The 14161-nt window shown below is 42.0% G+C and overlaps 1 protein-coding gene across 1 annotated transcript; it reads right to left on the reverse strand.

Annotated features, from left to right (window-relative positions):
• LOC109840195 (probable LRR receptor-like serine/threonine-protein kinase At4g26540) lies at window positions 6665-10876 on the reverse strand. Its single transcript, XM_020408744.1, is given in 3 exon segments — window positions 6665-7245; window positions 8037-9901; window positions 9903-10876. Coding segments are annotated over 3 exon segments (3180 nt in total). The 5' UTR covers window positions 10778-10876; the 3' UTR covers window positions 6665-6805.

The raw sequence follows: 14161 nt of genomic DNA on the forward strand, positions 1-14161 counted from the left end.
CTTGTATGCTTTCTTCTCATAGCATGAAGACAAGAAAAATTCTACTCTTTCGTACAAGAATATCCAAAAGTAGTGGACGTTACACAATGTGAGAAGTTGATTGTTGTTTTCTGGTAAATTCATTGTTCTGGTTTTATGATTCAAGAATGAAATTAAAGCCCAAATCTTTAATAATGCTCTCTTCAATCATATGAAGTTATCTTCTCGTGAAGACCTTTTCTTGTGATCGAGGTTTAATCATGTCTCCAATGATTACTCTTGGTTGCGGTATCGCTATCATCGGATTCAATCTCAGGCATCATCCAAGAAGAAGCAAACACGATGGTTTACTGGCAATCAATCTATTGATCAATTAATGAAAATGACCACTTCTGGGACTCCCAAGCTTTTCTTCTGATCTCTTGGTATGTACATTGTACTTGATAACTACATCTTTCGTCCTTCTCATTATCTTAGGTTATCCTAGCTGTTGTATTTTGAGTTCTCGTTGTCTGATGAAATTCTAGTTTTTATTTAAAACAGTACTTTACTGAGTGAAAAGAATGGAAAACGTAAGAACGACCTTTGTCGAAATCGTCTAATCCGCATTTAATGAATATTTAATCAAAATCAAACATTTCATCTTTCCATGTTGCACTTCGTCACCAATGCCATTTTTTTTTATGATAGATAGATTGTTTTAAGCACTGTTTATTTCCTCCAGTTACAGGATAGCTATCAGATGATGGGATTCTGTCTGGTTAAGAACTTGATATTCTTTTAGTTCTTCGTGAAGAGTTGAGTTGCTAATAACAAGTGCTCATACTAGAAGCCAAATGAGCAAAAACATGAGGAGAATTTATCATTTGAATTAAGAGATTTGAAGGAATTTCAGCATCAGCAGCAGAATCAGGAAAATCAGGCGGCGGTCGACCGGTCCGGTCGACCGCATTCGTGCACAAGGCTTCCTGTGCATCTGGAAGGAGGGCGGTCGACCGGCCCGGTCGACTGACGTCTCTCTGGATTTTTGGGGTTTCTGCTGAATGGTGATCGGTCGACCGGGCCGGTCGACCGGAATTGATCGCGGTCGACCGGGCCGGTCGACCGACGAAGCGGATATCAGTTTTTCCAGGTTTTCGACCCGGTTCGTTTTGTAAGTTCTATATATACCTAAACCTGTTTGTTTAGGGTAGAGGTTGGACGAATTTGAGCAGCCAAAGAGAGAAAATCATTGCATCCAATTGGGAGAGAGCTTTGAGAGATCTAGAGCTTTGTTTTAGGGTTTGGTCTGAGAGATTTGTAACCCTATTTGTATTCTCTTGATTTCTAGTAGAAAGAACTCCCCCCTCCTTGCCCCGTGGACGTAGGCAACTTGCCGAACCACGTAAATTGTGTGTTCTTGCTGTGATTGTGGTTTGCATATTGTTTGTGGTTTTAGTTCGAGTTATTGTTCGTGTTGTCCTAGAAAGCTTCCGCCACGCACAACAATTGGTATCAGAGCTAGATCGACAACATGGGAGATGCAAGCACGTCAGGTTCGTCTCTAACAAAGGCGATACAGAGTCTGAGCATCAATAACACGAAGATTGATGTTCCGAAGTTCGATGGCAAGATCAATTTTGGATTGTGGAGGTGTCAGGTGATGGATGCTTTGGATGCACAGAATTTGGAGGAGACTCTTGAGTTAAAAGAGAAACCCGCTGAGTTGGAGGATAAGGTTTGGAGAAAGATGAACAGTAGAGCTTGTGGTGTTATTAGGTCATGCTTGACGCCGGATCTTATTTATGATGTTATGAACGAGACGTCGGCGAAGAAGATGTGGGAAACACTCAATGAGAAATATCTTACGAAGAGCATTGAGAATCGGCTTCACTTGAAGAAGAGATTTTACCAGTTCAAGATGAAGAGAGGGGTTTCCATCAGGGAGCATGTCAACAATTTCACTAAGCTACTTTCAGATATGGCCAATGTTGATATTATAGTTGAGGATGAAGACAAGGCGATGCTACTTCTGTGTTCGTTGCCCGAAGATGATTATGGTACGTTCGTTCTCACTATGATCAATGGAAGAACTACAGTTAGCTACAAGGAGGTGACCTCAGCTTTGGTGAACTATGAGTTGAGGAAGAGTGATGGTGAACCCTCCGAGAAGGCATCGGGAGATGCGTTAGCAGTTCGAGGCCGAGATCCAAACCGTCGTCAGTTCAACCGCTCAAAGTCAAAGAATAGGAGTGCCTATAAGAGTGTTGGTAGAAATCAATGTCGGTATTGTAAAGAAGAAGGACATTGGAAGATTGACTGCCCAAAGTGGAAAGAAAAAGCCGGGAAGAATAAGGGGAAAGCTGCACAAGCTTCAGAAGTGAATGTTGCAAAAGCTATTGATGAGCATTCAGATTCAGATTCTTCAGGCTATTCATGCCCTGCTTTACCGTCGGTTTGCTATGCGGATTCCACGGAGTGGATGATGGATTCGGGAGCTACATATCATATCTGCCCTAAGAGGGAGTGGTTCTCCAGCTTTGAGGAGCTGGAAAGAGGGGATGTCATGCTTATGGGTAATGACCACGTATGTCCTATTGGTGGTATTGGTTCAGTTCGGATTAGGATGTATGACGGTGTAGTGAGGGAATTGAAGGAAGTGAGGTTCGTGCCGCAGTTGACGAAGAACATCATTTCTCTTGGGACTTTGGAGGCAGCAGGATATAGAGTGATCTTAGAGGATGCTACAGTGAAGGTCACGAAGGGTTCTATGGTGGTGATGCGAGGTGTCAGGGAAAACTACCTATACTACTTGAAGGGCAAGACAGTTACAGGGGGTCTGGCAGCTTCTATCACTACAGAGGAGGACACTACCACCTTATGGCACATGAGACTTGGACACACAGGAGATAAGTCCCTACAGTCATTGGCTAAACAGGGGCTATTGAAAGGTGCTAAGACCTGCAAGATGGAATTGTGTGAGCATTGTGTACTTGGGAAGAAGACTAGAGTGAAGTTCGGCACCGCTGTTCATAACACCCAAGGTACATTGGATTATATTCACACGGATGTTTGGAGTCCTTCCAAGAACACATCTCTTGGTGGGGCCAACTATTTTGTCACTTTCATTGATGATTATTCCAGGAGGAATTGGGTATACCCGATGAAGCATAAACATCAGGTCCTGGATATTTTTGTGGAGTGGAAAAAGAAAGTGGAGCTGCAGACAGGTAGAAAGGTGAAGACTCTACGTTCAGATAACGGTGGAGAGTACAAGAGTGATCCGTTTCTGCAGTTTTGCCGGGATCACGGCATTAGAAGACACTTCACAGTTCGAGAGACACCGCAACAGAACGGGGTGGCTGAGAGATTGAACCGTACCTTGCTGGAGAAGGTGCGGTGTATGATGACGCAGAGTGGATTGCCTAGATCTTTTTGGGCCGAGGCGTTGGTTTATGCGAGCCATCTTGTGAACAGGTTGCCGTGCACTGCGATAGACGGGAAGACTCCTTTGGAGCGTTGGTTTGGTTCGGTGGCTAGTGACTATGAGTCGCTTCGGATATTCGGGTGTCCAGCTTATTATCATGTCAGTGATGGCAAATTAAATCCGAGAGCGAGGAAAGCAGTCTTTGTGGGATTTAGGGATGGAGTCAAAGGCTTCAAGTTATGGGATCCACAGGACAAGAAGATAGTTATTAGCAGAGATGTCACATTTGACGAGGCGTACATGATGAGGCCTCGAGCCCCTCAGCAGGTGGAGGGAGACCAGACAGGAGAGATATCGCAGCAGGTGGAGGATGATGTGACTCCACCCACTCCAGAGAACACTGTATCCATTGAGGCTCCTACAGAGGTGACACTGGGAGGAGATGAGATGACAGATGGGCAGATACAGGATACAGTAGATCATGGGACTCAGGAACAGGGTCATGTTCAGAGGACCATTGCAACAGATAGACCGAGGAGAGAGATTCGTCGGCCAGCTAGGTATAATGATGTCATGGTCGCATATGCATTATCAGTGGAGGTCGTTGATGATATGGTTCCAGCCACATTCAGGGAGGCAGAGTCTAGCCCCGATTCGATCAGGTGGAGGGAAGCTATGGAGGAGGAGATGCGGTCTCTTCAGAAGAACGACACTTGGACACTTGCACATCTACCTAAGGGTAAGAAAGCTATTGGTTGCAAGTGGGTATATGCGAAGAAGGAGGGATCTTCTATTGGGGACATTCGGTTCAAAGCCAGATTAGTTGCCAAGGGATATGCACAGCTTGAGGGCATTGATTACAACGAGGTATTTTCACCCGTTGTGAAGCATTCGTCGATTCGGATTTTATTGGCGTTGGTGGCACAGTTGGATTTGGATTTGGTCCAGATGGATGTGAAGACAGCCTTTCTACACAGTGATTTAGATAAGGAGATCTACATGACACAACCACACGGTTTCAAAGCTGCAGGAAAGGAAAATTTGGTTTGTAAGCTGAAGAAGTCTCTTTATGGTTTGAAGCAGTCACCAAGACAGTGGTATAAGAGATTCGACGGTTTTATGATTGGCCGAGGGTACACAAGGAGCCCATATGACCCATGTGTTTATATGCACAAGCTACAGGATGGTGAGCTCATATATTTGCTTTTATATGTTGATGATATGCTTATTGCTTCCAGGAATTCTTCAGCTATTCGAAAGCTGAAAGAGGAGTTATCATCCGAGTTTGAGATGAAGGATCTTGGAGAGGCAAAGAAGATATTGGGTATGGAGATCGAGCGAGACAGGGTGAAGGGGAAATTGAAGCTTACACAGAAGAGCTACTTGCAGAAGATGTTGAAGAAATTCAGCTTTGATGGCAATGCAAAAGCAGTTAGCACACCATTGGCTCCCCACTTCAAGCTTTCAGCGTTGATGTCACCTGTTTCAGTTGAGGACAGAGATTATATGTCGAAGGTCCCATATGCTAGTGCAGTAGGTAGCTTGATGTATGCGATGGTGTGTACGAGGCCAGATTTGTCACAGGCCGTGAGCATGGTATCGAGATACATGCATGACCCCGGGAAGGGTCACTGGGAGGCCGTGAAGTGGATTCTACGGTATGTTCGAGGCACCGTGGATGTTGGTTTAGTGTTTCAGAAGGATGAGAAGGACGGGCAGGCTTGTATTGGTTATGTGGATTCAGATTATGCTGGAGATCTTGACAAACACCGGTCTACGTCAGGTTATGCTTTTACATTGGCAGGTACACCTGTATGTTGGCGTTGTACGCTTCAGTCCATAGTGGCTCTCTCTACTACAGAGGCAGAGTATATGGCAGTTACTGAAGCTATTAAGGAGGCTTTATGGTTGCGTGGATTATTGGAGGACTTGGGGATTGCACAGGAGACTATTCGGATATATTGTGATAGTATGTCGGCTATCTATTTGGCGAAGAACCAGGTTTATCATGCGCGCACGAAGCACATCGACGTCAGATTCCACTTTGTACGGGACGTCTTGGATGATGGAGATGTCATATTGGAGAAGGTCCACACAAATGACAACCCTGCAGATATGTTGACCAAAGTTGTTTCAGGAGTGAAATTTGGTCATTGTTTGAAGTTGTTGAACATCCTTCAGTGCTGAGGCCGTTGGCGGCCATTTGGGTGAACTACGTTCGGCTTGATTCCTTGGGCAAGAGGATACGTAGGCAGTCTTTAGATGCAGCCGGTTTGATCAATTGATCCAGATAGGGGGAGATCGCGTTCCAGCTCGAGTATTGGTTTTTCTGGACTTGTTGATGAACTATTGGATGATTTGGTGTCGGCTCAGTTTTGGTGGAAACATTCGCCGAGGTGGAGAATTGAAGGACTGGATGGTGATCGGTCGACCGGGCCGGTCGACCGGAATTGATCGCGGTCGACCGGTCCGGTCGACCGACGCTGTTTTGGGCTGGGCTTTCAGGTTTTCGACCCGATTCGTTTTGTAAGTTCTATATATACCTAAACCTGTTTGTTTAGGGTAGAGGTTGGACGAATTTGAGCAGCCAAAGAGAGAGAATCATTGCATCCAATTGTGAGAGAGCTTTGAGAGATCTAGAGCTTTGTTTTAGGGTTTGGTCTGAGAGATTTGTAACCCTATTTGTATTCCCTTGATTTCTAGTAGTAAAATCTCCCCCCTCCTTGCCCCGTGGACGTAGGCAACTTGCCGAACCACGTAAATTGTGTGTTCTTGCTGTGATTGTGGTTTGCATATTGTTTGTGGTTTAGTTCTAGTTATTGTTCGTGTTGCCCTAGAAAGCTTCCGCCGCGCACAACAAGATTCTCACTAGCATCTTAGCTAAGAAGTCTTTTTCTCTGTCATGTGAGGGCATTGTGGCAGCACGAGGCCATGTGAGTGTCTTGCTGGAAAGGCATCAAGCCTTCTTTTTAAAGTTAATGCGGATAGACCCCTCGTAGTATCAACTATTGCAGATAACAACCTTGTAGTTCTATTGTAGTAGATAGATCCCCCGAGTGAAATTTTTTGACTCTTTTAGCTCAGAGAGTCTATACGTCAAACAAAGGAAAAATCAGTCAGGGGGTCTTATCTGCAACGGGTTAAGTCCAAAATTGGGAGATAGCGGGGGTCTACCCGCAATTAGGCCTCTTATTAGTTCTGTATTTTCCTTTTGCTTTTTTGATGGCAAAATATGATAATATGGAAGTTACTTTAGTATGTACATGAACAAGTGCAAGCTTTTAAACAAATATATTCATCATACTATCTAACAGTTATTGAGATTTACAAGGGCAAACAGGATACTAATCATCATCAACAAAACTTTTGCCATCAAAAAATAAAAATAAAAATAATAAAAAATCTAATTCCTTCCTATTATCAGCTTGAACAGTCTGACATAGCGAATGAACAAGTCGAAGAGCCTTTCAAATCCAAATCCCTAACAGGAGAAGCACCAATATTACTCACTGAAGATGTCTTTTGATCATCAGCAACAGATTGCCTTATCTCTTTAAGCAATGCAACAACATCCTTCATTGTTGGTCTATCGTCAGGCCGGGGACTAACACACAATACTGAGATAGCCAAAGCTTGAACCATTTCTTGAGTCTGAGACTCTGGAAGACCTCGGAGTCTTGAGTCAAGGAGTTCAATTGGATCGCGCTTGTTTGCCAAATGATCACGGACCCATTGAACTAAATGTGCACCTCCAGGGAGTGATGGGTCTAACGGATGTCTTCCTGTTAGAACCTCGAGTAGGACTACACCATAGCTGTAGACATCGCTCTTTTCGGTGATTCGCTGCATTGAAGCATGTTCTGATAAAAAACAGTATTGTCAATTAGCTAATGTCACATAATGATATAAAGGAGACGCTAATAATCCGTTCTGAGCTTAGTATTCATGGGGCTGAATGATTTCATTCTTCCAGCAATTGGGTTTTCAGTTATCTGAACAGGTTGGTTAGGGTCCAAAAAGTGAAGATTTCACATGAAGATTCTTATCTGATCCAATTATTCGCATCTGAACCAAACCAACAGACAACTCAGGTCTTAAATGCTTATCTAAGGCGGTGTTTGGCAACCCACTCAAAAATTGGGCAAGGATCAATCTTGACCCAGTTTTATCCGAACCAGTCTAGGATTGAATCAAGTGGGTGTTCCATCAAAAGACTAGTTTAATGGCCATTTTTTTGGCCCTAAGAAAAACTGAATGAACATTGGCACAAAGTTTCCCATTTACTATTTTTTTCCACAAAGGGCCAGGATCATTCCTGACACACAGTTTTGAATGGTTGCCAAACACAGTCTAGGTTCTTATCCGTAGTATCCTACGCTTGTCAATGTCAGGTTCCTAAAGAAGCTATTTTTGTTTCTTTTGTGTGTGTGTGTGTGTTTTGGGGGGTTTGACCTAAAAATCAGGAAAAACCACTTTCAAAAGGTAAATCTATATTCTCTAGGTAGCTAAATCCTTTCTCAATAATTGGTAGTCATATGACATTGAAACCAATCTCACAAATTGCAGCATGCCAGATTAAACTTAGGACAATTCAAATAAGAAATAATTCACTCATGGAAAGTTCACAATAAGAAAAAGTTAAACTTCATACCTGGACCAATGTAACCATAAGAGCCCGCAATCTTTGGTGAAGGCTTAATCTCCAGCTTCCCAACTCTGCTACAACCTCCAGTTAAAACCTTGGCCAACCCGAAATCAGCCAAATATGCTTCATATCTCTCACCTAACAACACATTCATGCTCTTAACATCTCCATGCAAGATTGCGGGCACACAATCGTGATGCAAATATGAGATAGCATGCGCAACTCCTACAACGATATTGTATCTCATCTCCCAATCCCCCGATCCCTTCACTCCCCGGTGAAGGAACCCGCTCAAACTCCCATTCACCAAGTAATTGTAGAACAGCAATTTGGTACTCCCGTTGGCTCCCCAGCCCAATAATCTCACTATATTCCGATGACGAATTGTACCTAGTGTTGATATCTCATTCTGAAATGCACCATTCTCGTTCGATGACCACATTTTCTTTACCGCAAAAGTGTCACCTGTCGGTAAACCAACCTTGTAAACTACACCAGAACTCCCTGTTCCGATGACGTTCGCTGATGTCAGCCTTCGGACTATGTCATCAACAGAGAAGTCCAGCTTTTGGTACAATGTGACTTCCCATGTGTCCGTTTCATCTCTACTGGGAGCAGCACGGGCACGAACAGCCACGTAGGCTGCTATTAATAGTAGCAGCACACCAACGCTGACTAGGATTGACACGGCTAGTTTTAGTGCTGACATGGAAGCTGCCGTCGTGCCTGTGCTGGCTGACCCAGATGAGATGAACAGTCCCTGGTTTCCAGTGAGGTCTGACAGGGGAAGCTTCCGGAAGAAAGGGGAATTCGGCAATGAGCCCGAGAAGCTATTGAATGAGATGTTCAAGGCAACAAGATTTTGGAGATCGACAAGATGATTGAGATCTCCTGTGAGATTGTTGTGAGAAACGTCAAGGATTGCGAGTTTGCTAAGGCCTGAGAACTGAGATGGAATTGTGCCAAAAAGACGGTTATAGCTGAGATTGAGAGAGATTTCAAGTGCTGGCAATTCACCGATCTCTGCTGGTATCGCACCAGATAACACATTGGCACCAAGATCTAACAGTTGAAGCTTAGTACACAACTTGAGCTCTGAAGGAATCATGCCAGAGAACCGATTCTTACCTGCAACAAACTTTGTTAGCTGCGTTAAGGATCGGATAGCGGGTCCTAATGGACCACTGAGCATGTTATCTGAAATGTCAACGAATTGTAGATTCTTTGGAAGCGAATCTGGCAGAGATCCACCAAGTGCATTAGAATGAAGATCAAGAAACTCGAGACTTTCGCAGCCTGATAATGCTGGAGGGATTTGACCAATGAGTCGATTGCCGCTAATATCGAGAAAATTGAGGTTCTTCAACATTCCAATCTCTGCAGGTAATGATCCAGTTAGACTGTTCTCATTCAGCCTAACCCTGAAAAGATTGGTACAGTTACCAATATCTGGAGGAATCAATCCAGAGAGCTCATTGGATAGAAGCAACAACTTTGTGAGATTTTGTAGCCCAAATAGTTGCTTTGGTATTGGACCTGTCAGGTTATTGTAAGAGAGATCAAGAGATTGGAGATTCTGACACTCTGCAAGATTACCAGGAATATTTCCAGTTAATCTGTTCTGCCAGGCAAAGAACAAGGTGAGGCCTGACAGCTTCTTGAAATCTATATCAATCTCACCCGAGAGGTTGTTGTTGTCGACTTCGAAATCAGTTAGCGCAAAGCAGTTGGAGATCTCAGCGGGGATTGAGCCAGAGAGCTGATTAGTACTCAGCTGAAGTTGCTGCAGATTTGAGAGTTTACCAATAGTTTTCGGTATAGACCCGGAAACAAGATTGAGAGATAAATCCATTAGATTCAGCTCTTGACAAGCTGTTCTGCCATAAAAGCAGAGTTTGAAGCTTTACAAGATTTCCAAGCTCATTTGGAATAGACCCAGATATAGAATTCTGATAAAGAAACAAGCTTGCAAGCTCAGTGCAGTTACCAATCTCTTTCGGGATCGAACCAGAGAGCAGAGCAGTGTAAATAGCAATGGTCTGAATCTTCTTTAGATTGCCAATTGTAGAAGGCAAACTGCCGGAGATGCTGGTCTCCGCAAGACCCAGCATTACTAAATTTGTGCAGTTACCAATCTCTGCTGGCAACGGTCCCTTGAGATTTTGATTACCACCAGCTCTGAGCACTTCAAGCTTTGTCAACTTTCCGATGCTTGCTGGAACCTCTCCGTTAAGAAAGTTGTCATAGAGGGTTAGATAAGTCAAACTCGACAGGTTTCCGATATCGGAAGGAATAGCTCCTTGCAGAGAATTAGAGTTGAGGGACAAGGATTCAAGTTTAGTGAGCCTGCACAATTCAATTGGAATCTCACCAGATATCTGATTCTTGCTAAGATCAAGAAACGTTAACTGCTGGTAGTCACCAAATTCTTTCGGTATTGAGCCAGTGATATTGGCTGCAGAGATGACTAGCGAGTCCAAGGAGGACAGGGATTGGAAATTTGAAGGTAATGGGCCTTGCAGGTCCGTTGATTTCAATGTGAGGCTGGTAACTTTGGAGTCCTTGTCGCATGAGACTCCAAACCAACTGCAAGGATTTGGGTCTGAAGGGCTCCATGAATCGAGGGAGACTGAGGAGGCGTTGAGAGTTTTCTTCCATGAGAGCAGAGCGAGGCCTTGGTCATCAATGGAGAATGAGGAGGAGAAGAGAACAGAGATTATTGTGAGCAGAAGAATGAATGGAGGCATTGGAGGAGGTGAGAGGAGTTGAGGGCAGAGAGGAGCATGAGAGTTTGTATTGGGATTGTTGAGGGGGGAACCCCATGTTTTGTTTATAAGAGAAAAAGGGCGGAGATCTGGATCCAAAGCAAGAGTTGTATATATATATATATATATATATATATTTTTTTTTTTAAGTATTGTTGTATATTTACGTATTTGGATTAGGATTCTGAGGTTGGATTCAGATTGATTCGGGGTGTTTGTTTATGGAACTAGACTTTCGAAGTTTGCTGTATATTAATGGGATGGTATGCTGCTTGGGGGCATTATGATGTAGAGGTGGAAATATTTAATTTAAATTATCAAGATGGAGAGTGATAGTTTATTGTTTAATATATTACTTTGTTTCATTTATTGATGAATATATGAATGAATGCCAGTAAATATGATCCCCTTGTTTCTTGTTTAATATATTACTGTTTAGTAGCATGCGCATGGGGGATTTTGAATGCAGATAAGAGAGAGATTTATTCATCCCTGATCATTTTAGTTCACATATTTATGCTTGATAGGAACAAAGCCTTAAAGTTCGATGTGACTCGTTAAGCGTCCAGACCTAGTTGTTTTTTTTGTATGAAACTCTGAATTATTAGTAACGGTTCTGTATTTTTCTTATATTCGACCACACGTATTGTCCAAATATTTCCTGTTTCATATATTATTAGACAAACACAAATAATTCACTAAATGGAAGAATTGTCAAAATAAGTTACACATTGAGAATTGTAACTTCTTGTAGGTAGCATATCAACCAACTAACCTGGCATATCCACTAAATTTCCAATTGTTTGGAATATTGTAGTAATTTTACATAGGGACGGTGATCACAAGACTATGAGCAAGAATAGCAAATTTTTATTTCAGCTATATATCAACGAAGTTTCAATTTATTCAATTCATCATCTATAGGAAAATAGTTGAATAAATAAATAAATAAGTCGTAAAGTATTTTTCAGATAGTGGTGTTGCAAAGTTGCAGCTGAGCATTTGCAGTTTTATATCCTTCTCCATCAGTAGCATGCATCATTTTGGGTGCATAAATGTAAAGATATCTTTTTCTTTTCTTTTTTTTTTTTGGAGGGAAAAATATAAAGCTTACGTGCTATCAAAAGGATGCACAATATATATATAAGAATTTATTACTACTAACATGAAGGTGGCTTTTGAATTAAATCTAGAGGAGACTTAAGTGGGAGGAACAAGTGAGGAATCTTGTCAGTACTCACATGGTAGAAAAAGATGGGAAGCTTAGCGTTAATCCTAAAATAATACGAGCTCTGAAACATTTTTGTCTGAAAGAAAGAAAAAAAGAGCAACTCTAAGAACATGGCTTTGAGTGGAAGGGAAAACAAGGATAACATGGAGAGCTAGCTAGCGCTTCCCTTAATTAGTTTAATTAATTGGTTTTAATCTCTTGCCCTTGTCAAAATCATGTGCAAGCACCATTGTTAATTATAACTTACATTAGCTGTGCTTTAAGCATAAGAAGGCAGGTAGACCCCCCGTGGGGTTTAACCTACATTTATTTACCCATAAAATTATAGGAAGAAGAAAAAAATGTTTAAAAGAGCATGAAAAGGAGTGAAAAATATGCCACCAACATCCATGACTTCTCTTACAAATAAAGGTGGTGGTAATGTTTTTTTACTATAGTTTATCTTCCAAGTTGAAATTGCAAATTTGCTAACTACTATATATATGCTGTCTCTTGAGCCATTTTTGGATGATGTCAAACTTAGGCCATTATTATTACCAGTAGAGGGGTTGTGTCACATGGATGAGGATGATTCAATTATAATCATCCGTTAAATTTACTTAATATGTAATATAAAGGATACCTTTCCCAACCGCCAAAACATTTGCTTCCGGAAATAAGTTTGGAAAAGTCACTACTTGACCCCCAAAACATTTGCATTTTCATGAATCTATTTTCAGATATCCCTCAACGTTTTAAGGTTATTTGAACGGGCGTTTAGTGACATTTCCGATTTTTTTTAGGATTATTTCAAAATGAGCCAAACTTATTGGGGGTCTTGTGAAATTAATGTACCCATTTATAAATGCATAATGTGTCCAATAATGGCGTATAGATCTGTAATACGTGCATATTTGAACCAGGATTATAACCCTATGACCATGTATCCGTGAAGGTTAGAAGAACAAAATCCTACATATACGTCCGTGAATTTTAGAAGAACAAAATCATATATATATACATGCACGTGAAGCCAAAAGTTGTAGGCTTGAAATATTGAAGTCTAATTATCACAGGATTTATTCTTGTGCAAATTGTGTCCTAGACCAAAAATGACAACTGAGTATGAATAGATCTGATCATCAAATATCAGATTCAGATCAGCCTGGCACTGTCAATCAAAAATAAAGTAGATCTAGATTTGAATCAAATAGATCAGATCTAATCATGCTTACCCTATTAGCTGAAGAATAACCATCAAAAATTAAGGGACAAGCTCATGTCAACCCACATTAACATATTAATTAACAATAGATCAACCAAAACCAGCACTTGTACGGTAAAATTTTATGTCACATGAAAAGGGCAATAGTGATGATAGTGGAGAGATGGGAGGGGACAAATTCGGTGGCTCATATGTATAGAGCAAAGAGTAAGGGGAGCAAAGAATTTGTTGTGGTTAAGTTAAAAATGGCTTTGTTATTGCAGGTTGTTGCGCGTCGTGCGGAAGGAAGCGTGATTGCAAACCAACCGAGTCGGAGAGCGATGAGAGAAGAACCAAACACGAGTGCAATTCACAAAATTAACAGCCAAAATCACACAAAATCAGAGATTTACATGGTTCAACAAATTGCCTACATCCACGGGGAGAGGATAGGGAGATTTCACTATATGGAAGAGAAACAACGGGTTACAATCTCTCAAATGACTCTCAAAATAACCCAACCAATGATCTCACACTCCCTTACAATAATCTCCCTCACAAAACTGTTCAAAACAATGCTAATTCTCTGGTTAAGAAACCCTAGAAACGTGTGTTTCTATTTATATAAAAAAACCCAATCCAATACAGACTAGGAAATAAATCCGGCATGTATCCGCTTTTCGGTCGACCGCAGGGGTTGCACCGGTCGACCGGCAAGAGACAGATTCCTAGTTCCTGTAATGTACACATTTTCGGTCCATCGGTCGAACTCCTTCTGTCGACCGACCAAAGACAGGGTTTCAGACCCTGTAATCCAACAAGTTGTCGGTGCACCGGGCCTATGCCGTCGGTCGACCGACCCGATAGAAATCTGTAGTCTCTTCCTGGCTTCAAATTTTATGTTTTCGCCGCGTTTTCTACAGTTCTCCACCTAGCCGAAGTGTTCCCAAAA

Source organism: Asparagus officinalis, chromosome 5 (assembly GCF_001876935.1).
Source record: "Asparagus officinalis chromosome 5, Aspof.V1, whole genome shotgun sequence".
Classification (NCBI taxonomy): domain Eukaryota; kingdom Viridiplantae; phylum Streptophyta; class Magnoliopsida; order Asparagales; family Asparagaceae; genus Asparagus; species Asparagus officinalis.